We start from the raw sequence: 26,411 nt of genomic DNA, 5'->3' as shown, positions 1-26,411 counted from the left end.
GAGGAGAGGCAAACACGGTGCAGAGACAGACGTGGAGAGAGGACTGAATTTAAAAACGCAAGCATCTGAATTTTCTTAGACACAAATAGAGGGAGGCGGAGTACTGACGCTGCAGTCGAAGCAGTTGAAGGAGGAGTGGAAATAAAGACGTGGGCCCAAGCTGTACATCTTAAGGAGCATCTCAGTCAGGAACAGAGCGAGGAACAGAAACTCTGCATAGTCTAGAAACGTAAATAACAAAGTTACGTCAATCAGTGCTCTCCACCACCGAATGCAATGACTGAGAAGATTTAATTAATGCCTAGGTTGAATGATTAGGTTGTATTTAACTTACACTGATGGCTTCTTTTCTTGTAAATAAAACAAAGAATCGTCGTTTCATGTTTTCTATAACTGTCACTCAAGTTTGTAGTGAAGAGCTGTCGTTTTTATTAGCTACAGCCTCTTTTTTTCTTAGTTGTAGATTTGTACGTTTTCATTATTTGGAGCAAAGTCAACCTTTGCTTTTAAAACTGGACAGTGAAAGATTTCAAGCCGGACAAATGACTGACTTCCTGAGCACGTCTCATGTTGCAAAATGCTACCACAATGAGTTGTGACTCACAGAGAAAGTTGGAGAGCCATAAGGGTTGGTTATGGTGAACAATGGCTACACACAGTGTGTTGAGAGCCACAAGGCCGAGCACAGTCCAGTAGAAAGTCTGTGTCTTCACCATGCGGCGGATGGAGATGCGCAGGAGACGTTCCTTACGGCGGAAATATGCCGTCGGACCTCGCTTAGTGCTCCGGATACTCGTTCTGGTCATGGGGATGCCTTTGGGGGGGGGACAGGGAGACAAACTGCGGTCGAATAGATCCAGTGTAGCATGTTCCCACTCTGAGTCTTAGAAAAATTGCAGCAGGGCTCAGCGTGCACCTGCTGTTGTTTGACTTTCTGTGCCCATATGTCTGAGCCTTTGCGCACTCCCACTCACCCACAGAGGAGATGTCACCATATTGTTCCTCCCCTGGTTGCCCTTGACGCACCACATCCATGCCTCTCCTCTTGATGGTGGTGGCTCGCTTCAACACTGCAGACAGAGCAGAAATGTAAAACAACCTGTTCAAGCTGCACGTGTCAAATTTGAGAAATGACACTGAGGGCAGCGACACAAGGCTGATTCTGGGTGAATGTGGCCAGAAAACAGAATTAACTTTTTGCTATAGTACTGAATATTTTGAGTAGAGGAATTCTTAACAACACCCTTAAACTGCCTTGTGCATAACCACCCTCATATTTAAAAAAAACAACGTCCATAGTTGGACCAAGGCATTATGCAAGTATGCAATGAAAAGAATGAAAATAAATGATGAGAAGAAATCAAAGTGAGAGTAAAATGCATGTCAAGCTACAGTCTGTGAAGTTTCAGCTAAAAGGGCAAATTCAGCTCAATAACGCTGCAGCTAAATGAGACAAAAATGATCATTTAATGTTGGTGCAATGATCCAAAAAGCTGAATGCAAATCTTCGGATGCTTCTTCATCATGGCAAACCATGCTCCGAGGCTGCTTAACAGTCCATGCATTCCTCTTTTTTGAGCCGTTACCGAGTGCTCCCGTACAGCACAAGCACACACACGGCGTGCAGCGCACACATGCTGGAAGTGGACGTGATGAGCCTGCTTTGACCTTTTTCACTGATGGATGTGTTTATGATTACCTTTTCATCTTATCCTACCCCTTCACACACCTTTCCTCTGTGTTGTGATTTCTGAATCTACTTGCAGGCAATATTTGCTTGGGGACTTTTTAATAAACCACTGACCAAACGTGCACGCACACACGCAGACACACACACAGCAGTGTTTTCTAATGGCAGACCAGACTCTAGCAGACAGAGTCCTGCCAAAACACACACGCTCAGTCACACATCCATACGGCTGCATTTTGAGACTGGTGGTTGCTAAGGCAACTGCTGTGCACCACCTTTCTTTTTAATCAAAGCTATAAGAGCATCTGCATTTATTGTTATCACAGCAGCTGCAGCCGCTGTGTGTTTCTGCTACAGGTTAGTGTTGCACAATTAAATGTAACCACTGTGTCTTTGTAGAACAGGGGTGGGCAACTCCAGGCCTCAAGTGCCAGTCCTGCAGGTTTTAGATCCTTGTTGTTCTTGATCCAACACAGCTGATTCAAATGGCTAAATTTCCTCCTCAACATGTCATGAAGTTCTCCAGAGGCCTGGGAATGAACTAATCATTTGATTCAGGTGTGCTGACCCAGGGTGATATCTAAAACCTGGAGAGTCGGGCCTGGAGTTGCCCACCCCTGTTGTAGAAGAACATCCTTGAAGGATTTTCTTTCCTTTCTCTAAGAGTTTGTTTCTCTGCTTATTAGTGGCCGCACATGTGTGTGTTTGTGCTTGTGTGTGGTAAAATGGGGTAAGAAGTGGGTTACGCAAAGTGCAGAAGAGAGAACGGTTCTCACCATAGACACCACCTGTACTCCACTCTGGGAGCCTCCTGAGAGCTGCCAATCAATCAACATTTAATAAAATGCTAGTGCAGCGAGTAAAGGTCACAGTAGTGTTGAGAGGGTCAGAGTCAGAGGAGCACTAAGCTATCCGTTGGGCACTGTATCTAATGACAAGCTTCACACTATCAGTGCTCTCTGTGTGGCAATTGTTGAGACAGATGATATGATACGAGTAATTTCTACAAATGCACGACAGCATCCTGAACTTCTACACTGTGCTGCGTACTTAGAAGTAGATATAAAGATGGGTTCCCACCTATTTAATGTGAGCCTAAGGCTAAAGTCAGCTCGGTACATTTTCATAATGACATAATGGCATAAAAAGATGTTTTGTGGTACATCCTGATCCCCTGATATTCTTCAGGATCTAATAATACATCACAGCATCATTTAAGGCTTTGACAAGAAAGCTCAGCCAACCTTTTCCTCATTTTACTTTGTGCATGCAAACTTATTGATCTTAACAAAGCATTATGTTTACCATGAGCACTAACTTAATTTATTAGTATGATTATTTTTACAGGTATTTGGTAACCAGCTATTAACTACAGCAATTTGCATTTTCAGATGCCGATGGTGCTCAAGTCAGGTGATCATCAAAACTGGTGAGCTACATTTGAGCATAGACTGCATGTATATAAAAGACGGACACACACTGATTCTTGAAGTCCTGTTTTGAAACCTCAAAATGAGCGTTTTAGGCCATCTTTGTCTCTTTAAATCAGACGTGACGAGCAAATGGAGCGCTGCGCGCTAATACAGCAGTGCCTCGTTTTTTAACTTGCAGTTGAGTCCATATATAACAGGAGGTCATACAGCAAGAATGTAGAGTCTGTCTTAAGGATAAAGGATTTACGGCACTGCGTTTGTGTTCGTATTTGCCTAAGTTCAACTTTGCTGACTACTGATTGCTGTCACCAGCCTGGAGTGTCACAAACAACCAGTCTGTGAGCTGCTGCTGCCTGTGCTGTCATTGGTTCTTCAGCCAGCTGCAGCGTGGAGCAAAATTACAACAAACGAAAAGCTTAAATGAAATGAGCGTAACAAACAATCACCACAGCAGTTTTCTAATCCCTGATGTTGTCAGCCAGTCAGCATCGTCCTTGGTGAGCTGCATGCTGTTTTCTTTCTGTCTTTTGTTTTTTGAGGACCGCACACAAACAACTCTGTGTAGGCAAATACCTACACAAACGCACACAAACGCAGTATTGTAAATCCTGCATCATATAATCGGACTACTTTTTGCAATCAGATGAGTTTAAAAAGAATGCACGTCAAAGGTCATCGGTTTTCAGATCAAGAGGTCATGTCCATCTCTTATATTTATGCTTTTGAGATATTTCTGAGTAAATGCTAACTCAGCATAGCAACAGTTAAGAAGCATGTCATTATTTTATTCATAAACCGAAACATATACAAACTGAAACTTTGACTGGATGCTGGCAATGAAAAATCAGAGGATTACTAAAGTTATTAGGAGTTATTCATAAGCAAGAATAAAGTCATTATCACAATGAACAGTCTGGATCAGCTTGAGCCACAATAGAAGCCAAAAATGAACAAACACAATGAAAAGAAATACATTTCACTGGAAAGACTTCTTATTCCTATGTCTGAATCTTAAACAGTGTGTGCCAATCTAAAGCCGATCCGCAGTGCAAAAAATAATAGCATACATTTTTTAAAGCATATCTGCCAGCATGAACTAAGATAGGATGTACTGCAATAGCAGGAAAAACAAAGATCCCTGTTGACTTACCATCAAGGGCAGAAGGTCCTGGATTTTTATTCTCCTCTGCAAGCATAACTTCCTCTATAAAAAAAAAAGTATGGTCAGAACTGAGCAGCTGATGGTTCACATGAAGGAGCTCTACCGCCATCTGTTGTGATGTATTTACAGCGTTTTTGTTGCAAAACGTAACGCTTATATGTTGCATCGAATACCTCCCATGGTTCACAACTGACAGGATTATAGAAGATGAAAGAAATGATTATTTTTATTTCTCATTGAGGAAAAGTTCATCTGTGACTGGGACTAAAGCCACCTGCTCTGTCGATCCAGGCCCGATAGCCGTTGAGCTCCCTCTCAATCTGCTGCTGGCGTCTCAGCTTCATGAAGGCTCTGCGATTTTCAACTCTCTCTCTCTCCTTGGCGAATTCTCTGCAGAAGCAAACAGATGAGGCACACTTTTAAAGGCCACAGGGATGCAGTATTCCTCTCGAAGAAAAAGCTATTGTTGTCTTGAACTTAATCTCTTCTCTCTCCCTGTGGAGATAATGACAATGGATCCTGAACTGACCTTTCTGTAAAACTAATTAACTTGCATAGACAGCGCCTAGTGAAACGGTTTGAGTTGGCAGCAGCTAGTTTGTCAGTAATTCTATTTATCGGTGAACAAAGCAAGTCTAAGTCATCTTAAATCAACAAACAAACCGAGCTGGCTGTATGGCTGCAGCCCATCTCAGGGAACGACGAGCCCAACACAGGTGTAGAACAGCAGAGCCCTAAACCTGCGTCTGTTAGCAAACTACACAGTAACTCTAATGTAGTGTGTAGACTGACCAAATGCTTACTTGAACCAGGAAGATGTCATTTTAATTTCATTTTCTATTCTAAATCTTTAATTTGGCTGTTTGCTGATGACACTTCTTCTAACTCACAACTATTTGATAGAGGACGAGAAATGAAAAAGCCAGTGAATTTAAAAAAAGAAAAAAGAAAAATCCCCTTAAATTTACATCAGTGTTGGAACAGGCTGAACCCACGACAGATTAAAATGTCAGTGGACCTACCCAGAGAGGACTCCCAACACCAGGTTCAGGACAAAAAAGGAGCCGATGATGATTAGAGGGATGAAGTAAAGCCAGTTCCATCTGGGGCCCAAGGCATCGTCGGTCTGAAATATATATATATATATAAAAATCTTAGCTAGTTCAAGACAGCTTGGAGCATGACCCATGCTGCCACAGGAAAAGACAGCAGAAAGACACAGGTGTAAGGTTCAGGTCTGCAGGCAAGGAACCGATACAGATACTGTGTCCATAGATCTGTGGGGGTTATTCTCTTGGACATCATTAGATAACACGTTGTTTCTTTATTTTATAGCACCAGGACCTAAGCATGACAACACAACTGCTGTTTATTCAAGTGGCTTTAGTTTTTGTGTACACAGCGCAGGTGCATATTTCTCTTAAACCCCAGGACGTCTTCACTGTCCGCAGATCATTTTCAGCAGCACAGTAGCGCTGATGTCATCCTTTTCTGTCCTCTGTCGGTCCTCACTCATCGGTAAAGCTCATTCACCATCACTTTAGACGACATAATGCAATCAGTCTGGCAAATCGTATGCCTCCATCCATCTCAATAAAAACTGAAAGAGCAGGCAGCTGACCGCAAATTGCACCCTGGCACAGCAGCGTGCGTTTTGCTTTACTGAGATAAAAGCAAAAGCATACAAGCAAAAATGAACAATTAAAGGCTGTGCATGTCATGCATCCGTTCTTTTAGTGTTCTTCATATTGAAGAAAAGCACAAACTGTCCTGCTCGCCATTGTTTTTATTCAATTACTAACTGAATAAAAATAATGGTAAGTGGGACACATAACAGAAGTTAGAGTCATTATTTATAGATTAAACTTTTGAGACAGCTCACAACACTCACAGGAGGTCCAGAGGTCTTAAAATGGCAGGATGAGAACTAAGGAAAACCAACGTAGCTCTTTGCAATCATCTCCTACTAACATATTCCCCCATATTCTCCATCCGCAGCTAAACTACATCAGAGGTCGCAAACATCCACTTAGCAGTCATTAACATCCTGCAGCTAAAGCTGCTTTCTGTTCATTGAGGTTAATGGAGTCTGAATTGTAACAAACTACTGCTATGCTTTAATAATTTGCAGCGATCCAGCAAAATACTATGAATGGCAGAGCCGTGCATGTTAGCTGTCTTACATTGTAGAGTACAGTGGTCCATCCTTCCATGGTGATACACTGGAAGACGGTGAGTACAGCAAACAGGATGTTGTCAAACTGCGTGATGCCATCATTGGGCCCGATCCAGGTATCGTTGCAGGTGTATTTGGCGGGACATTTACGCACGCCACACGGAAACTCGACCTCAGATGAGTCCATAGTCTCATTTTCTGAAGAGAGAGATGAAAAGTGAGAAAAACAGACCCACAGTAAGACAAGTGAAAGTGAAAAACCGGATCTGGTCCACTTTAGGATTTAGCATGAAACGCTTAAACCAATCAATGTCCACTTTCTAGTAATCTGACCACAAAATACTCGAGTATGTCTGTGTTATCAAACTGTCCATTCAGCTCGTGTGTGACAGGAGCTGCTCGGAGGTTAATGATACCTATGAATGTACAATGAGCCATTGTGCCAGCCTGCATTGTTGGGTTTAATTACACAGAAGAGGGTTTGGTTTGATCACATCTCCAGGTGCAGCCTAGTATGGTGTGTGTCTGTGCCCATGTGTGTATGCATTTGTGATTATGAGTACAGAGCTACTACCTAAAGAAGTGCATAAACATGCATGAGACTGCTGTACACAAACATAACTTATCCATGAGACAATGTCGTCTCTTTGACATTCAAAGATGAACTCTGAGCGTCTGTACCCAGGATCCCAGGCTTCGGGATGCAGCTGTAGTGGAGTTTGCCGCTGTAAAACTCTAAACCGATGATGGCGAACATGAGGATCGCAAAAAAGAGTAGCAGACCGATCTGTAGCAGAGGGACCATGGCCTTCATTATAGACTTCAAGACTATCTGCAGACCTGGAGGGAGAGCGCACGCACACACACACACACACACACACACACACACACACACACACACACACACACACACACACAACAATTTAAATGAATCAGCTGAAGCTTCTCATAAAATCCTTTAGAACTTCTTTTTAGTGAAAAATCGCTACAAAGTGAAAAGTGTTGCAAATTTGTTGACATAAATTATGTTTGAAAGAAGGAGGTTATGCTTCTGCTGTTGTTTGTGTGTGTGTGCATGTAGCTCTTTGTATTTGTAAACATAATAAAACTAATAAAACTTCCCATATGAAAAAGAAATAGTAAAAACTTACATGATTTACTCATGAAAGTGGCCACTTTCTCATTACTTTCATACATTGTTTTAGTAAGTATCCAAAACATACAAGTTTCATTATATAATTTTTCAAGGGATCTTATATCTGTTTTCACTCTTGTATGCTTTTCATACAAGTTTCACACAAGACAGATACAAACTTTATAAGATTTATATATATCTTTTCCATATGGGTTTGTACGGGTGTTGAGTGCTAAACCCTTATGCTGATACCAAATATCAGTATTTGCCAATAACGGGGTTGCTTTTATTTTGCCACTTGCTTAAGCTTACCCATTAATCCTCTTTATCACACGCAGCCTGCGCATACATAGATCCAGATGAAAAGGACAACAACGGCACATTGATTTAGTATAAGTGAAACTCACTGGGGATGCCCGAGACCAGCTTGAGAGGTCGAAGTACTCGCACAGCTCTCAACGTCCTCAAGTCCACTGAGATGTTCATGTGTGCCCCTGCTGCAGCCAGGATCCTTAACGAGCAAACGCGTGTGCATGTGTAAACCCACACAAACAGAAGACAAAGAGAAAGAACAGGACTGTCACTGTTTCGCAGATGCACATTAATACCACAATTTCATGCTCTGTAGGCTGCGCGGAGCCGTGTCGAAAAATAAAAACACGAGGCCGGCGCGCACAGTGTCAGAGGACGGCTGCAGCGCTTAGATAGCGACTGTGATGACGAGAGGGTCTCCGGCAGGCGAAGAACACAGAGGAGAAACAACAACAATGATTATTTGGGGGACTTTTGGCTCTTTCCCTCTGTGTGGGAGGACGGCCGTGACAACTGCTATTTAGGGGGAGAACAAAGAAAGCAGATCCATCAGGAGAAGGCAGGACACCCTCAGGCTGCAGGGACGCGAAGCTCGCGGACACACATGTGGACACGCACACGTTACAAACACGCCAGCCTTTTATGCTCTACACAAAGCCCTTCACAGGTCTCATTTTCACTTTGTTTGTCTTGTTTTCTCTCTAAAAAACACCTCTGTGGCCTTCAGTCCTCAAAATGACAAGAAAGAAAAAAAGTCGTGTCTGGTGATCTCACCCCTGGTCTCTCATTAGTCTGCCCTCCTGCTTCCCCTTTCTCTCTATCCTCATATCTTGCCCTTCATCCCTAAACCTCTCCCTCCCTCCTCTCCCCTTCTATCTGCCATTCAACCACCTTCCCAATTATACTCCACCTCTGATTCATTCTGTTTTTACGTTGTCCACCGACCCGAGCACTTATTTATTCCACTTTCACCTCGATGCCTGCAGAGTGGGAGGCAGAGAAGGATGAAGAAGTGAGGTATAAACAAAAGAAAAGCAGTGCAAGGGGAGTAGACGATAGGTTCGCTAAGGGAAGAGTGATACAGCATTTTATTTCAGGACCGTACTTATGACCAAAAAGTAAAGACATAGACGAGCTAAGCAAACTGATAGGTGGATTATCACAGATGATTTATGGTATCATCTTTATGTGCAGTAATTTGCTCAACGGTAATTGCATACTTGATTATCACACAGCTAGAAACGCAGCATCACAGACCCAATTACATTTCTGTGATCGAGTGGTGAGAATTAGTTCGGTCTGTACTGTTAGAAGACAAGGAGTGTCATTTGATTTAATAATGAAAAGAAAGAAAAAAGATAAAGAGATGGGGGACGAGGAGACGAGAGAAGGATTAAAATAGCTCCCCGTCATCCACGCAGATATAGAAATAGAACTGCATTCACACCTGAAGCCACTCCCTCCTCATCCCAGCCTCAACAGCTCACTAACACGCTGATTATTCCTGTTTTCTCTCGTCTCCTTCCCTCCTTTTAATCCAACCACTCGCTCCCTCCTGACACCGCCGTCATTTCATCCTCGACCTCCCTCATCTTTCCATCTTTCTTCAGACCATCAGTCCTGACTGCTCTTTAACTGTTATGGCGATGAAGGCTCTAAAAATGGCTTTCTCATTCAGTCCGCTGATATTCAGAGGACGTCCCAGGCTCCGTTTTGCAGCAACAACCATTTGCAGAAGTTAGATTGTGTTCTGGGACTTTGGTGCAACCACAGTTAGAAAAGTCCAAAACCATTTTGGGGTAAAAGTTTTTGCTTGTTTGTTAGATTTTGAGACAACATTTCTAAATAACATGTTATAGCCATACTAAGCATACTGGTAGTTACTGCTAAAGCCTACCAATACACAAATAAATGACTCATAGTATGAAAATGGATTGAGGCCATTAGAGCGAAGGCTCAGATGTATAGAAGCTTCCTCTGCTAAAAAAAATTTAAAAAATGCCATCTGAGAGTCAATATTTTGGGTAATAAATAGACATATCAGCACCAAATTAAACTATATGTTATTAGATTTATTAGGAAAAAAATATATACACATATTTATCTAATGAAATGTTGCAGAAACATGCTTTCACTAACAATTCCCTCTGTCCCACAGCCTGCTATACTCATTACTGTTACAGACATATTGCACATTACAGCTGTCTGGCCATTGGCACCACCTACGTGATGGACATGAGGAAGGTGAAGGTTGGCCTCAGAGAGTGGCAGATTTAAATCAGCCAAGGGAAGCACAACACATGGCCGATTTGGCTCAAAGAAGGAGTTTGGCACCTCCCGGTTGACTTCCTTCTCGGTAATGCAGGAATATTCATTTTTAGTGGTATTAGTCACCATTTTATTCATGAACACCATGAAGTGGTCCAGAGTTAAAGGATGAAACAAAACAAACACAAATAAGTGTTGGTTATTCTGCAGTTTCTTTTATTTTTTCAATAGATTTCCAAATAAAATTCATTCGGGAGCCTTTCACAGGGCTAGCCACACCCACAACTGAAGGGGGTCCTATGGCAACAAGGGGGTTTGGGTTACCCTTGTAATAAATCTTTAGACAACCTAACCGATCTCAGGGACAGCTCGAAGCTCAAAGGTGACTGGTGTTTCTGAAAATGAATAAAGTCGCTTTTAGTCACTGGGATCTGTCAGACAGAAAAACGTGTCCGTTCACTCTGAGCATGTCTGCGAGCGTTATATGAGACGCACTGTAGTGAACTTAGCCGATGGCCTGGTCAGAGTTGTCAGCCATGATAAGTGAGTAACAATGACATACCCTGCAGAGGTGACAGCTCCCCGCTGCGTGACAAATCTGGCGTGACAGCTGTCGTGGCGTGATACTGATAACGTCGTGGCTTATGCTCCGTGTCGCTGTTGAGCTGTTAACGAATGTGATGTGAGCGCACCTGGATATTGTAACGACATTAATTACCGGTCTGCAGCTTTTGAGTCACAGGATCAGTTTTGTGTGTTAAAATAAGGATTCAAATTATATTCCAGCAGAAGAAAATCCTCTTTGATTTTTCTTCAATGATTGATTGTGTGTTATGGAATAACTTTAAACGTGTACAACACATTGTGACAGGGCGTGGTCTGCGGTGCTGCTGCAGGGACGGTGGACGCACCTGCACGGCATCCGCAATCACGCCTCTGTGCGGACTGACGTCATGCTGTTGGAGTGTCGGCTGAGCTGGAAAGCTGCGAGCGTGTGATTGTGTACGGCAACCGTGAGCATGTCATCAGGTCTGCCGTGGACTCTGTTACACACACAGTAATCCATATTGTATTTGCTCATTGTAACGTGTCATTATCTGACGCTGCAACACCTCTAACAGTATTCAGAGAGCCATCGCTCACTTACAGCGTTTCCATTTCTCCAAAATGAACCTTTGCAACAGCAAGAGCATGAAAATCAAAGGTGTTACAAGGAACATTAACATGACTTTAATGATTTCCTTTCATTAAAACCCCACAGCGCATCCATGCAGGTGTTTTCACTTATGCTGACTGATGAAAGCTCTTTTAAGGACTGTGTGGGCGTCTACCAGTCGGGCTTGATGGACATGTGAGTTTTGTAGCACCTGTTAGGATAGGTACACTGTTATCATTTTATTAGTGCTTGACAGTTTTGTTACATTACATTTGTAACACTGTTATAGTTAAAAAAAAAGCAAAACAATACAGGTGTAATTAGCATGTTAACTAAAAACACCTGTGTGGGTCTGTGGGGGCCTTTAGTACCTCAAGCAAGCACGCACAATATGGCACCACAGAGCCCGGTTACTCGGTGATTAGCACTGTTATTTACATCTGTATTTATCCTTCTGACTGAAAGTTTCTGCCATTTAAAAGAAGAACGATGGGTCTATGGTTTTATTTGAAATCATTTACTCATAGCTGGCACATTTTTAGAATTTTTGTTCAGTAAGTTAACTATAAAAATCACTCTGCGCTGATAAAACGAGTGCTTGAAGGACACAAATTTAAACTATCCCTAAATCTGATTTTTAGATTAACTGATTAATTCAGGTAAACTACAGTTAATTTTGCATTATTTTCTATACATTGCCAGGATTTGAGATTATCATCAGTTTTTACTTCAAGTCAGCCAAGATCAGTGACAGTCGCAGAGAATTTTATAAAAGTCATAAAACTCCTAAACGAGGAGGATGAATGATGGTGCCATATAAGGTCTCTGGGAGAAAAGACAAAGAAAATACAGTTAATTTCTTTTCATTATTTTTAGGCAATACCTCTTTTCCCCTAAAAATCCTTTATAATCAAAGTGTATTTTTCAGTGGTGCTTCTCCGTTACATGCCTCGCATGAAACAATTTGCTCAGAACACATGGGCTGAAGTAAGATATGCATTTGTAATCATTACAGAAAGAATGAACAAAAACCTTTAGAGCCAAGTGCCACAAACTAGCTATGCCCACAAAGGAAGACAGAGATAATCTGACAAAGACTCTAAAGAAGACCAGACTATTTATACCCATGAAGGTAATCAGGGAATTGGCTCCAGGAAGGTAATGACACACAGGTCTGAATAATAACCACAAAACTGCTGAGGAAGTAAAACTGAAAACAAGACACCAGAGAGACATGCTGACCAGAGCGAAGCAGGAAGAAGGAAGAATAAGTGGATAACTACTAACTAAGAAACACAGAAACACGATCTAACTGCACAGTGGGAATGTTTGATTTTTTTAATGTTTTATTTTGAAGGTTAGATCTTTGTGTGGCTTTCGTGTTGGTACTTCCTACTCCTGTTAGTGTTTGATGTAGTTTACGTGTTCCTTATGACCTTTTTGTGCACGTCTGACTCCGTGCAAGTGCAAACTGGATTTTCTGTTTGGGTCGAAATGTTGATTTATCATCATGGGTAATAAGGAGGAGTTGGAAATTACTCTTTATGCCAGTGTAGGATGCTCCGTGTCCACTATTCTCCCTATTGGACAACACTAATAATAATAATAATAATAATAATAATAATAATAATAATGGATTGCATTTATATAGCGCTTTTCGAGACCCCCAAAGTGCTTTACAATTCCACTATTCCTTCACTCTCACATTCACACACTGGTGGAGGCAGCTGCAGTTGTAGCCACAGCTGCCCTGGGGAAGACTGACAGAAGCGAGGCTGCCATATCGCGCCATCGGCCCCTCTGGCCAACACCAGTAGGCAGTAGGTGAAGTGCCTTGCCCAAGGACACAACGACAAAGACAGACAGATCGAACCGGCAACCTTCCGGTTACAAGATGAGCTTCCCAACCCCCTGACCCACGGTTGCCCCACTACATAGTGGCAACCTCTAAACAGTCCGCTCCATAGTGAGGAGTGACTGATTTTGGACACAGCCACATCCTAAAGTCAACTGAAGGACCTCTGTAATGCTGAGGGATACAGAATAGCCGTGATTGCCTTTACTTCCACGACAGAGACCAATAGCGCGTACGGCACACAGTCATCATGTTTCATGTGTACAAATTCCAGTAGATTGCATCAGGCGGAGAGACTCCAGCAGCACTACACAGGGAAACATAGCACGAGGTGAAGCTAAGGAAAGTGGATAATAAACAATAAAAATTAATCAAAGATTAAGATACTGAAGGTGTTTTGTTGCCATTTTGCTCTTTGTAGGGGTTTTAAACATTACTCAAGAACAAATAGTTAAGAAGGCACACTGGCTACTGGAAATGAGCAGATTTATTGCAACAGATGCTGTGATTTTATTTTATTGTCACAGTTAATTATTGAATTATTTTGTCACTGCTGGTTATGCAGTTGCTATTTTCTAACGCTTCAAGCTGTATAATCACTTTGTTCCAAATGATCTCTCCCTCTTTCGTCTCCTGGAATGAACCTGGGAATTTGTCAGAAGAGGCTTCAACTAAGTTCACGCAGTACAATACAGTGCACACATGAGAACTCTTGCACCGAGATAGAAAGCTTTGTCTCAGCAGGAAGACTAACACCATATTTTGTGCATTACACTAAATGTTGAAAGAATAGCTTAATTAAAACTAGCATCTTAAAGTAAGACCCAACTGCCGTCCCAGCAAATATCCTCCCAGCTGATGTGTCCATGAGCACGAGTCTTAATCTTTGTGAAAACTCTAACAATAGAGAAACAATTTTTCACTTACAGTACAACACAGTCCTACCTGTGGAAGGAAGGAAGAAACAGCTGAGCGTGATTTTTAAAAAACATACATCACAGGGTTCCTGTTTAGGGAGATGTAAGATTCTGCAGGACAATCAATTAAAACCGCTGCTCTCACAGTGTGGTGGGTGGTGTGTGCAGAAGAAGGAATTGCATGAAAAAACTCCTACAGTGCTGCTCTGGTTGGTTTAGTTGATATAAGCCTCTGTGCCTCCCACAGTGTACTCACTCATTTTTAACTCCCCCCCTCATTTGTCCTTTTTATTCTCTTTCCTCCTCACCGAAAAACAGCAGGAACCCCAAACGCACACATAAGAAACACAATTTGTTGTGCAAGATCGGACGGACGGACAGAGGGGTGGGTGGAAGGAAGGAAGGAAGGAAGGTAGGTCAAATGCAACTATTCCTTAAATCAACAGCCTGAGATACTAGCCTGGGTTTATCAGCCTGCATATTGGTTTATATGTCAGTTAGCTAAATGTTTGCTCTTTGGCCAGAATGAATAATAAATATGGGTAAATGATTCAGTAGCCATCTGTTAGAAGTCAGAGAAAGTGAGAGAGAGTGAATGAAGGAGAGATGTTAATTTAGCTCATTGGAGACATGAGTCACCAACACTTTTTACATCACACACTCACATACACCTGTTATAAATGACTATCATTTAATTCACAAGGAGGTCATAAAGGGAAAGTTTTGAGTATCAGTAGATGCTGGTAAAATTGATTAAAATCACACCATCAATGAGAAGTATTGATGGTGTACAAAAACGTCTTATGCAGCAAAAACACTTCTATGCTTCTACACTTCTTTAATAGGTCCACCTCACTGGTACCCGGTTGAACCCCATCAACAAGGTGCTGGAAACATGAATGTGGTTTTGGTCTATTCTGACATAATAACATCGCACAGTTCCTCAGATTTGTCGACTGCACATCCGTGATGCACCTGCCCCATTTCACACAGCACAAATGTGCTCTCCTGGATTCAGATCTGGTGCTCGTGGAGGTCATTTGAGTTCAGCGAATAAAAAACACTGTGAACACGAGCCTCTGTTCTGATGCTGATGCTGGTCTATAAAGCTCTGAATGGTTTAGGACCAAAATACATCAGTGACCTCCTGACCCAGTATGAACCATCCAGATCCCTCAGGTCATCTGGATCCGGTCTTTTATCAGTTCCCAGAGTCGGAACCAGACACGGAGAAGCTGCATTCAGCTTTTATGCTCCTTATATCTGGAACAAACTCCCAGAAAGCCTCAGATCAGCTGAAACACTCAGTTTATTTAAATCCAGGTTGAAGACTCACCTGTTCTCAGCTGCATTTGAATAAAACACCAAATCCACACTTTAAGCTTAAATTTCAAAACTTACATTTAACTACTGATTTTATCTACTGTTCTGATTTTATCTGTTTTGTTTGTTTGTTTGTTAATTAGTTTGTTTGTTTGCTTGTTTTAATCAATTTTAAATCATGCTTTTTATTTGTTTTTGTTTCTAATGTCTCTGTAAAGCACTTTGAATCACCTTGTTGTTGAGTTGTGCTGTACAAATAAACTTGCCTTGCCTCTGTTTTCTGTTCCTAACAGAGGAGTGGCACCAGTGGGGTCTTCTGCTGCTGTAGCACATCTGCGTCAAGGTTTGACATGTTGTGCGTTCAGAGATGCTCTTCTGCATACTTTGGTTGTAACAGTTTGTTATTGGAGTTGCTGTTGCTGTCAAAGGTGCTTTTATCCAGGGAGCTGCACATGTGTGTGCATCTCAGTAAATTATAATATAGGATGTTTTATAAATTATTCATTTTATAATGTATTTATCATGATATTGTAATATTATAATTATCGGAATTACTGTATTATCATATTACAATTATATATAGTATAAAAAATATAGTCCCTGTGTCAACAATAGCAAACTTACAATGACTTTTCAAGTGTTCCTTTTGAGATGGACACAAATATAAAGAAGTAAATACTGTGTTTGGGCTGAAGGTTGCCTTTTGTCTCAAAGCCAGTGCTATGCTGCTTCCTGGCAGTGACACAACTGTGACAGCAACATGGCTTAAGGAGCTCCACTGACACTGACGTCATTTTGACAGTGACAAACCAGAGTGCCCTTAAGAAACACCAAGCAGCATCTAAGGTCGAAGTTCATAGCTTTTTACAAGCCACAGTACACTGAAAGCAATCTTCTAATGCAAATTCACGGTCAATTGTTAGTCAGGTCCTTTGCTTAGACTCCAGCAGAGATCAAACGCCGGTTTTCTACAAGTGAAAATCTCCAGAGGTGCGCGAAGTGTCTGTATTCAGGCTCAGTTTAATCTCAGTAGCCTCTCTTGGCAACATAACTGTTGATTCTGACTCCTCTTAGAAGATGTGGTCAAAACAAGATTCACAGACACAGGTTGTATTTGGACAAATCTTCTCTTCAGCCTCTTTTCTCACTTTGAAATATGAAAGAAAATAACAAAACACTAACGGCATATATGTCCGAAGCTAACGGACCTCTAGTGTTCCTGTGAGTATGCTGCTTAGGTGGGGAGGAAGCATAGAACCTAGAAACTAAATGGCACGCTGTGTGTTTCATGTTGTAAAAGGAGTTATAATAAGCCCCAAACCACAAAGCACCAAAATTACTTTGGATTTAAGACAACAATTCTATGTTGAGTGGATAAATCCTCCATTTTAATAACTTTTTTCTATATTCAGCCATTAAATTCAGCCATATTTGCTGGTGTGATGTAAATCGCTATACAGCATCTCTCAAATCTAACTGGACACAGAAACCCAGCAAAGATGTGCCCAATAACAATGAACTTTTTTAAAAATGTAACATCTTTATTGATGTATTAATACATTTATACTGTTCTGCTTTATGACTCATGCACTCAAAATATAAATTAGTGCCCAGATTTAGCCAGTGTTTTGTAACGTGGGTAGCATGTGTGTTTCAGCCTCTCTCACTGTATCCTAAGTAAGCTCCTCGGCGCTGCCACCGGCTGCACACGCATTTCTGTTTGTCTCTGAAAAATGCAATTTCATTCTGAACATCATCTGAGGAGACTTCAGTTGCGACCGTACTCTTTGTAGTTTGTCAATCACGTCTTTTACCAGATCTCGTTCAGAGACAAATGTAAGACTGGAGAGGATTTACTGCAAGCAAAAATTAAATTCTGAGTAAAATTGAGTTCGTGAAGACAAATTGCCAGGTCACGACTGAGAAATGGCCCTGACCCTCCCTCAGTTTGTGTAACTTTAAGTTGCAAATTGAATTTCATTTGACTTCAGTTCCTTCAAAAAGAGGAACCCCTTTGATCTTAGTGTAGCACCTCATCGTCTCTAATCAGACACTAGACTGGACTGCATAAAGACGCCTGACACGGGCTTTGTTTCGCAGCCCATTCATCGTCTTTATAGGATGAAGGAGGGAGAGCACACAGGGGCAGAGAGAGAACCTGTTAGGCTGTCAGCTTCCTCGGCATCATGATCATCATTCACTGCCTCGGGATGAGATCACAGGTAAAACACCACGTCTGCGCGAGGATTCAAATGTCACTAACTGCTCTCTCTTTCTTCATCTTAATCATGTTTCACTTTGTTTATTTTAAAACAAAGGCCAAATGAAATGTGAGAGAAGAGTGCTGCCATCACTCACGCACATAAACATACAAAGAAACAGGTGTATCTGCACTTTTCTGTCCTTTTCTGACTAACTGTAGCAGCGGGACTGGAGCCAGTGACAGCCTGACCTGGGGCGGGGTTCTCAGTCACCACGGTAACAGCTCAGGGGGACATATCCACCCCTGCTATGTCTGAACTCATCAATCGATCAGACAACAGATGGAAAATAAGACTGGAGAGGACACGTCTGTGTGAATATGTGTGTGTGTGAGAGACAGTTTGATATAGTCACGTCTAACATGTGCATGAATGCCAAGCAGACATACGGTGTTGCTGGCTAAAAGACGTGCAGTAGTGGCACATTTGGTTCATACGCACGAGTAACAGTAATACACACCAGACAGATTGTGCTCGCAGCCTTCAGTGAGTCAGGTGCAGTGATGCATGTTCACAACTTATCTGTCATATTAATATCATTTAAAGAGCAAAGCTTAAGAAATGTATTAAAAACTGAAGAAAATTGAACTGAAGCCAAGAAACCAAAGCAAGTGAAAGAGGGCCGAGATGTGAAGTACAGTGAAGAGATGGAGAGAAACATAGCACATCCCATGCTGGCTGATATTAAGGGTGTTGGCTTCACTGATGTAAATCAATTTGAAGCTCTCGCGTTAGCTCTCCCTTCTGGTCGGCAGTAGTAACAGAGCAGGAAATGGTCAGAATAAAGTCTGATGCCTGCAGTATAAACTGCTCTCACAGCAAAGGGAACTGTCTCTGTCAGTTTAAGGTATAAATCTGTCATTTTCTGTTTTCTCCCAAGCTAATGTACAAAACAACGAGATAACATCGCAGCATAATTCAACAGGTTTATAAAGTTCTTGTCCTGGTTTGGGTCTCTTGGTTTAGGCTTTCTGTTCATTGTTACTCTTCTAGCGCTTTAAGTTTTTATTATTTTGAGGTATTTTGATTTTGATTGGGTAGTGACCGAAAGAACGAGATCGCGGATACAAGCGGCAGAAATGAGCTTCCTCCTAGAGATAGGGTGAGAAGTTCGGCCGTCCGGGAGGGGCTCAGAGTAGAGCCGCTGCTGCTCCACATCGAAAGGAGCCAGCGGAGGTGGTTCGGGCATCTGACAAGGATGCCTCCTGGGCGCCTCCTGGGTGAGGTGTTCCGGGCATGTCCCACCAGGAGGCCCCGGGGCAGACCCAGGACACGCTGGAGAGATTATATCTCTCGGCTGGCCTGGGAACACCTGGGTGTTCCCCCGGATAAGCTGGAGGAGGTGGCTGGGGAGAGGGAGGTCTGGGCTTCTCTGCTTAGGCTGCTGCCCCCGCAACCCGGCCTCGGATAAAGCGGATGAAGATGGATGGATGGGTATTTTGATTCCTATTTCACTTTAATTATCATCTTGGTAGATCTTGAATGTTAGTTCTTAGCATTTGATTTCTAGTTTCTCATGGTTTGATTAATTACTCTGGAAGTGAGTTTGGTTTCTTGTGTCACTTTGTCCTTTTGGATTTTGATTCTCTCTCCACCATCTGGAGATTTGATGCTTAAAGTTTATTACTCTTTTCCCCTGTCGTGTCCAACAGTGCAGCAATCAGAATTGTTAGTACAAGTGGGGCATTGTGGCATTTATTATAACTGTCCACTTGATAGTCATATTTTATTAGAACTTTATTAGGATTTTTTTATTTTGGATTATTACAACCATAACGGACAGAAAAGAAAAAGAAAGAAAGTGAATTTGGGGAGAAAGCTGGCAGAAAGAAAGGGGGAATAAAAGAGAAGAAGAGGGATAGAGTGCTCTCTTCTGCTCTTCTCTGAGGGGGGGTCGCGGTTGACCCTGAGTTGGTCCTCCTGGGACAACCTTGGCGACTCACCAGCCCGAGTGCCTAAGCAAAGCCAGAATCCCAGGCTCAAGGTGGAGAGCCCCCTGAAGTTGCCTTTTGTTAATCAGTCTGCTCGTGTCCTGCATTTGAGTCCTAATTATACAAATTGTGACAGATATTTTTGACCACAGCCAACAACTTAATTTTTCACATAATGTTAGCGACAGCGGCTCTACAGAATACACTCATCAGACAATTTATTAGATGCACCTTGCAAAATGTTGGACCTCCTTTTTTCTTCAGAGCTGTTGAATCTGTTCCGAGAAGAATCGAGACAAAGTCCCTCAAATATTCCTCGGAAATTTTGGTCCATATTGAAATGACAGCACACAGATACTGCAGTTTTCCACGATCCATGAAAGCTGGTTTCCTGTTTCTCCACATCCTAAAGGTGCTCTACTGGATTGAGAGCTGGAGACTATGGAGACCATTTATAGTCACGTGTAGTCAACCCATTTTCATATTCAAGAAACCAGTTGGAGATGATTTGAGCTTCGTTACATGGAGCACAGAGCTAAAAGCAGCCATCAGAAGATGGATGCAGTGTGGTCATAAAGGGAAGGTCACGGATACTCAGACTGTTGCATTTAAATAACGTTCAGTTGATCAACTGTAACGTCTGCATGCGTGTTCATTCCATGTTTTGGAGAAGCAGAGTGTGAAGTGGACTCTGTGGACCGGCGTGTCTATTAGAGGTTTTGCTGCTGTGATGCTGGATTGTCCAATCAGCCCAAAGCAGTCTGCCTATTCTTCTCTGACCTCTGGCATTTCACCCAGATTACTGCTCCTCACTGGATATTTTCTCTTTTTCTTTTTTTCCTGATTGGTGGGAAAATGCCTGTTGAAGTGCTTTGGTCAGCCTGTCTGGTACCAACAACCATGCCACATTTAAAGTCACCTAGACCACCATTCTCCCCCATTCTGATGCTCAGTTTGAACTTCAGTGGGTCTTCTTGATCCTGCCTACATCTCTGAATATCTGATGAGATAATCGTGTTAACAACCAGTTGTATAGGTGTACCCAACAAAGTGGCAAATGAGTCTATATGATGGTAAGTGAACGATAAACATTACGTTCACTTTTGTTACTTGTGATTGTTTCACTAGAACAAAATTACATTACAGGATTTATATGTAACTAAACCTGAATAATCAAAGTACGACTTGTGCCGCTCTTTTGAGCGAGCGTTAGGAGCAATATTTGACTGCCCTAAAAATATTTCAATGATTTACCATTTACAGACAAGCATCACATTAACAAGATAACTAGCTGCCGTTTTGAAAAACAGACAGATTTCTCAAAGTCTTGAAAACAATATTTTAAAGTGTTTGCTACATCAGAGCCATATTACATCATTTATTTTCCCGAGTATCTTTCCCTCCCTCTGTGCTTCAGACATTTTCCTGTCACAGGCTTTCTAAACAGCCCTCTCCTCTTTCTACTTGTTGGTGTTCCAAAATTACATTTCAGGTACTTAGCTGGCAGTATCTCTATAGACTGGCTGAGCTCTAGGGCACAGTTAATGGGGATCCAAATGAATAAAATCAAGATGTGTTTTCTGAAGTAAAGAAGAAAAGACTGAAAAAAATCTTCATAACAAACTTGGCAGCAATGTTTATGAAAACATTATCCTATATATAAGAGCCACAGAGAAATGCTCATCTCCCAGGTTCCTTATCTTTACACTCATCAGCTGCCTCTGAGCTAACCACCCCCCCTCCTCACCCCCCTGAGGGTCTGGCACACAGTGATGAAACAAACCCGTGGTGGGCGTTGCCTCTGCCAACTTTTGCCACTCTAATGGAGGGCTTACCAGCCAACGCGTCGACCACGATACCAATTAGTACGTGCGATTACGCAAATAGTCTTTCTTCGTATTTGCTCCAGCTCTATCCATCTCGTCCTTCTTCACTTCCTTTCTTTCTCCCATGCTTCTCCTCCTCGCTGCTCTGCCTCACAGCTTGCTTTTTCAGCAGGAGTAACCGGCTGGTGAACCATGTGAGCGGGCCTGAGGAAAACCCTCTATTCCAATTTCCACCACAACAGCCCTCCGTTACACGATAACAGCTTTTGAGGAAACAGTAAGTGCCATCTGGTTTTTCATACCTCCCTCCCACTCGCGCGCTCTGTGTAATACAGGCCAGCTTGAAACACCAAGGAAGCTTGCTGAGGTAATCACAGCCTCCAGCGTTGACACTTTTAGCAAATGCTTCCATAATTACACATGTTCGCACAAAATGTTGAGGGAGTCCGGGGTACTCACTGAGGAAAGGTTTAGTAGTCTGAGCTAACACTTGTGTGTTATGCTTCCACGGGCAAAGTTTTAAATGAGGGCTCCCGCCTGTGTGATTGAAAGCGTAGTGGATTTACTGCAGGCTTGTTGTAACTGCACTATAAGAACTCATAATCTTGTAAGTCAAGTCCACTTGAAGTTGCTATTTCTGAGCGTTTTGGTGACTGCAGGCTTCAACACACATAAACAGAATCTCTCAGAGTCCCACAAGGTAAATAAAAAACAATAATCCCCTCACGTGATCATTTTTTCAAAAATGGAGGTCAAACTGTTTATTTAGCAAGTGAGTAAAACAAAATATGTAATCGTCTTTTCCCCACTTAATATCTTTGGGGCTCACAAAGAGCACAGAGCACACTCTCACTTCACTGTTAACTGACTGACTGCACTCTGAGGTCAACATTCACATGCTCCTGAAACATTTAGCAGCATCTAATATTGCTCAATGTCTTCTTTGACGCACATTTTTTGAATATGTAATGCTGTATTTGCCTTAAATGTTCACTCTTTTTGTTTCTCCATATGTTAATTTGATTATTGGTACTTTGATTATTTGCATCAACAGTTATTCTGCCTGTTTATCTTTCTTGAAGTTTCTGGATGGCATCCTTTGAGGACAGAGGGTGTCAGGCCAACACCCCATCAACCTTTTTGCAGCCAAGGGATAAAAATCGCTTGACTGGTCACCGTTTCAGTCTTTCTTGCTCCTACTTTAGCTCAGCTGTCGCCGTCTCATTGCACAGAAACTTTCTTTGCAGTGCTACACGAATGAAAGTGTTGCTTTACAACCACAATGAAAATTTGGTTGCAATTTTGCTTCTTCCTGCTCCTTTTTGAACATGAACTTTATTTGGAGTTGTGGTTGCTCTCTTTCCTTTTGTTTTGCTTTGTTCATTTGTCTCTTTTAATTCTATTTTGTTGTACTTTTTCAACATGTTCAAAATAAAGATTCAATCAATCAATCAATCAAAAATAGAGGGACGCTGCCAAGCGACTGTAATGGAATATGAATACAGTTCAGTGTTTGTATTTGAAAGCATCTATATGCAGAATATTTGCAACACACTCAGACTCTTCCTGTCTGTAGAGACCTCCTAATTACTGACTGATAGACAAAACTGGTGTTACATCTCATAATACCAACCAGATCTCATAACATTTATCTGCTTTCCAATAAAGTTGCAAACCTAGAGTGATAGCCTAGAAGTCTGGAAGTGCTGATGTGCACTGGAAGTGTTGAACGGGTGGAAGGAAAAAGGGAAACAGAGAGAGACACGGTGAGAACATTTTCATTAATTTATCTTTGCACGGGCTAAAATGATAATTTAGAGAGGGAACTATCTGCAGCTCACTTCATCATGATGAATATTAATACAATAAAACCTTAGAGGCTATTTCAGCCAGATCGAGCATGTTTCCGCCCTGAGTCACAACTGGTAGTTCAAATTCAACCCACAGCATGCGAGAGTGGAATAAATGCAGCTGCTGTTGTTCACGTTTATAAAAGTTCCTTCATCTGTTTTTTGCCCCAAATATCTGTTCGGTAAAGATGGAATTCATCTGAAACATCATCACGTGAAACTTACACGCAGATGCATTCATTTACATTTACATGACTGGAGCCCAGCACACTCAGAAGATACAAGCACATCAGAACAGCCTGTATGTTGAGTGTCCTCACAAGAGTATGTGACAGTGGCGTCAGCCGATCAACAGGCTTGAGGCGGGAACAAAACTCATCTCTCCACGCCGCCCCTCTCCCGTGCCCTCCTCTCCTCCATCTTTCTCCTCAAACTTCACGTCCTTCCTCTCTCCAACAGCGAGCGGAGTATCATGAGAAGCCCGACCTCATCAATAATTGAACAGCCAGAATCATGTAGAATTCTCTAAGAACCGTGTCTGCCACCCTTTGTACTTCTATCCTGTGACTTGATTAATATTTCATTTGTGTGTGTGTGTGTGTGTGTGTGTGTGTGTGTGTGTGTGTGTGTGTGAGAGCGAGAGACAGGTGTCGAGGTTGATCTGCTGTCTCATCAAGCTCTTCCTTTGAACCATGAGCATTTCCCTCTCTGCTCTGACAATGAGGCGCTCGTGTCTCCCGAGGATTTTAATGCAACACCTTCCCCCCCCCACAGAGCAGGCTGAGCATCCCCAGAGTCTTTAACTCCCATTCAATTAATGTACTGTAAGTACACTGAGTGAGATGCTTTTCAACAGCTTAGTCAGCTTCCAGTACAGTGCTCTGGTCATAGCACACTGAAGTTTAGTGTGTGGAAATTCATGGTTGGTCATGTTTACATTCACAGAGCAAAACTGACTGGCCTTGAGGTCCACACACGTGTACTTTCTCCTCATTAAATATTTACAAATCTGTTGCTTTAAGTATTTCAAATTCAGGCTTATTCACATTCACGTTTAGCTTCCCTGCCTGTGCTGGCAGAGCGCAGCCTCTTACTGCGTTATCACAACCTGTTGATCAGACAAGTTGTTTGTGTGCTGAATTTCAGACACTTGAGGACCAGCTCTGCTACAGCAGACCAAAACTTGAGAGAGGGAGGACCTCTTTAGCCAAAATGTTTACATTCATTGGATATTTTTTCTGGTGGGTTTCATAACAACAGATATAGTTAAATGTTTTGTGGTTTCTTGCAGAGTTTTGATTGCACTAAAGCAGCGGTCTCCAACCTTTTTTGCGCCACGGACCGGTTTATGCCCGACAATATTTTCACGGACCGGCCTTTAAGGTGTCGCGGATAAATACAACAAAATAAAACCAGTACCCGTACCGAAAAAAATAAGATTCATAACACACGTGAAAAGACCCAGGAAAACCGAGTTAACGATAAAAACGATAACAAAATAACGCTGAAAACCGATAAAAACCCTGAAAACCAAACATTTCACACCTGAGCCTCAACTCTCGCGGCCCGGTACCAAACGACTCACGGACCAGTACCGGTCCGAGGCCCGGGGGTTGGGGACCGCTGCACTAAAACACCTTTCTGAAAGCTTTAGAGTTGATAAAGCACCACAAGCATATAAATGTATATATATACACACATATATCTAGCCTCAACTGTGGGGGAGACTTAAATCATCATTTATTAAATGAAATGAAATTATTTAATTTATTTTGAAGTTAGAACTTAGCTAGCACGGCAGCCTGATGTGTCCAGCTCTGCTCTATTAGTGTCAGATTATTTATAACATAATGGTGATGAATGCTGATTGGAGCCCCCCCTGGAGTTTTTGCCTGGGAGACTATGTACAGTAGCTGCCACTGAGTGTTTGGCTCTCCACAGTTTAGCTCTGGACTCTCCACATCTGTCCCTCTGCGCATTTCCTGGAAAATTAAATTTTGGGATATTTTTTTCTAATGTTAATTTAATCAGCTACATAAAAACAGAAGAGTACCTTTATGTGAATACTAAGCACTGCACAACTTATTCAAGCAAATAGAAACTGTTACTCTGAACGTACTAATGGAATAAAAAGCACGATGCAAATGTCCTTTACTCTGTTCTGTTTGGATAAAGGTCACTGTTGGCTGTATACACAGGTACATGTCCTATATTATGAATATGAAATATGATATGGCACACTCATCCTCACCTGGTTCTTTCCCCAGCAAGGCACCAGTAGCATTATTCATAGTATAATGTGTTTAAGTTTAGACAAAAAGAGCAAATAACAGTTGGTTTAGAAGAGGTTTACTTTCCCACCATCCCACTTTCATTATAAGGTACACAAAAGACTTCCTGTGTGACTTTTATATGGTTCACTCATCAGCTTTAGCAACATAAATTCCACAATAAAAGAAAGATTTTCAGGTTTCAAACATTACCAATGAATAAGCAACAAGTAGGCAAAGCATTTGAAGCCAATGGTGCTAGAAATAACTGCGAGCTCCTTAAAAAAGAGGCTAAGAACACTGCGCACTGTATTTTCACACCATAAATCTCATAGAGTCGCCAGCCTTTTCAATTCAAGATGCTAATCCTGTTTCACAGATCTGTAAATGTACACACATTCACATGCACACACTGTTGGACTCACCCACTGAGGACCACAATGAAGTCCATGACGTTCCACCCATTCCTGAGGTAAGAGCCTTTATGAAACACAAAGCCCAGGGCGATGATTTTTATGCCTGCCTCAAAACAGAACATCCCTATGAAGTAGGGCTCTGTCTTCTCCTGTGAGTACAAAGCAAGAGAGAAATTATAAGTTCACACTGAGCTGACAAAGAGCTGCTGCAAATGAAAGTGTCGTGCGTTTTCAAACAGTCTTATATTTTGATTTGAGAGATTATGAGTTGTGACTGTGTTTGTGGATCATGTGCAGCTCACCAGTCTTTTGGACATGGGTGTTTTGTCCTCTCCGGGAAGGTGCTGCTCCAAAGCCAACACGATACAGTTGGCGATGATGGTGGCGAGGATCATGTACTCAAATGGAGTGGAAGGCTAAAGTTAAGGAG

The 26,411-nt window shown here is 42.0% G+C and overlaps 1 protein-coding gene across 4 annotated transcripts in view; it reads right to left on the bottom strand.

The window, feature by feature from the left end:
• cacna1ea (calcium channel, voltage-dependent, R type, alpha 1E subunit a) overlaps positions 1–26,411 on the bottom strand; it is a 105,153-nt gene that overhangs the window by 30,550 nt on the left and 48,192 nt on the right. For 2 of the 4 annotated variants that reach the window (XM_085347296.1, XM_085347295.1), the window contains exons 3-13: positions 26,284–26,389; positions 25,991–26,130; positions 8,004–8,107; positions 7,143–7,301; positions 6,469–6,659; positions 5,308–5,411; positions 4,560–4,675; positions 4,274–4,327; positions 975–1,070; positions 605–814; positions 109–221 (exon numbers count right to left, since the gene is read on the bottom strand). In XM_085347296.1, coding sequence (XP_085203422.1) covers positions 109–221; positions 605–814; positions 975–1,070; positions 4,274–4,327; positions 4,560–4,675; positions 5,308–5,411; positions 6,469–6,659; positions 7,143–7,301; positions 8,004–8,107; positions 25,991–26,130; positions 26,284–26,389 — 1,393 coding nt within the window. Of the gene's footprint in view, positions 1–108; positions 222–604; positions 815–974; positions 1,071–2,466; positions 2,509–4,273; positions 4,328–4,559; positions 4,676–5,307; positions 5,412–6,468; positions 6,660–7,142; positions 7,302–8,003; positions 8,108–25,990; positions 26,131–26,283; positions 26,390–26,411 lie in introns of those variants that run through there. The other 2 variants (XM_085347294.1, XM_085347297.1) reach the window with 2 other exon arrangements.

This window comes from Diplotaxodon limnothrissa, linkage group LG23 (assembly GCF_057381915.1).
Source record: "Diplotaxodon limnothrissa isolate DT_005_m linkage group LG23, D_limnothrissa_male_GT1.1, whole genome shotgun sequence".
NCBI lineage: Eukaryota > Metazoa > Chordata > Actinopteri > Cichliformes > Cichlidae > Diplotaxodon > Diplotaxodon limnothrissa.
Note: the sequence above shows the minus strand (reverse complement) of the source record. Positions and strands in the feature narration are given on the sequence as shown.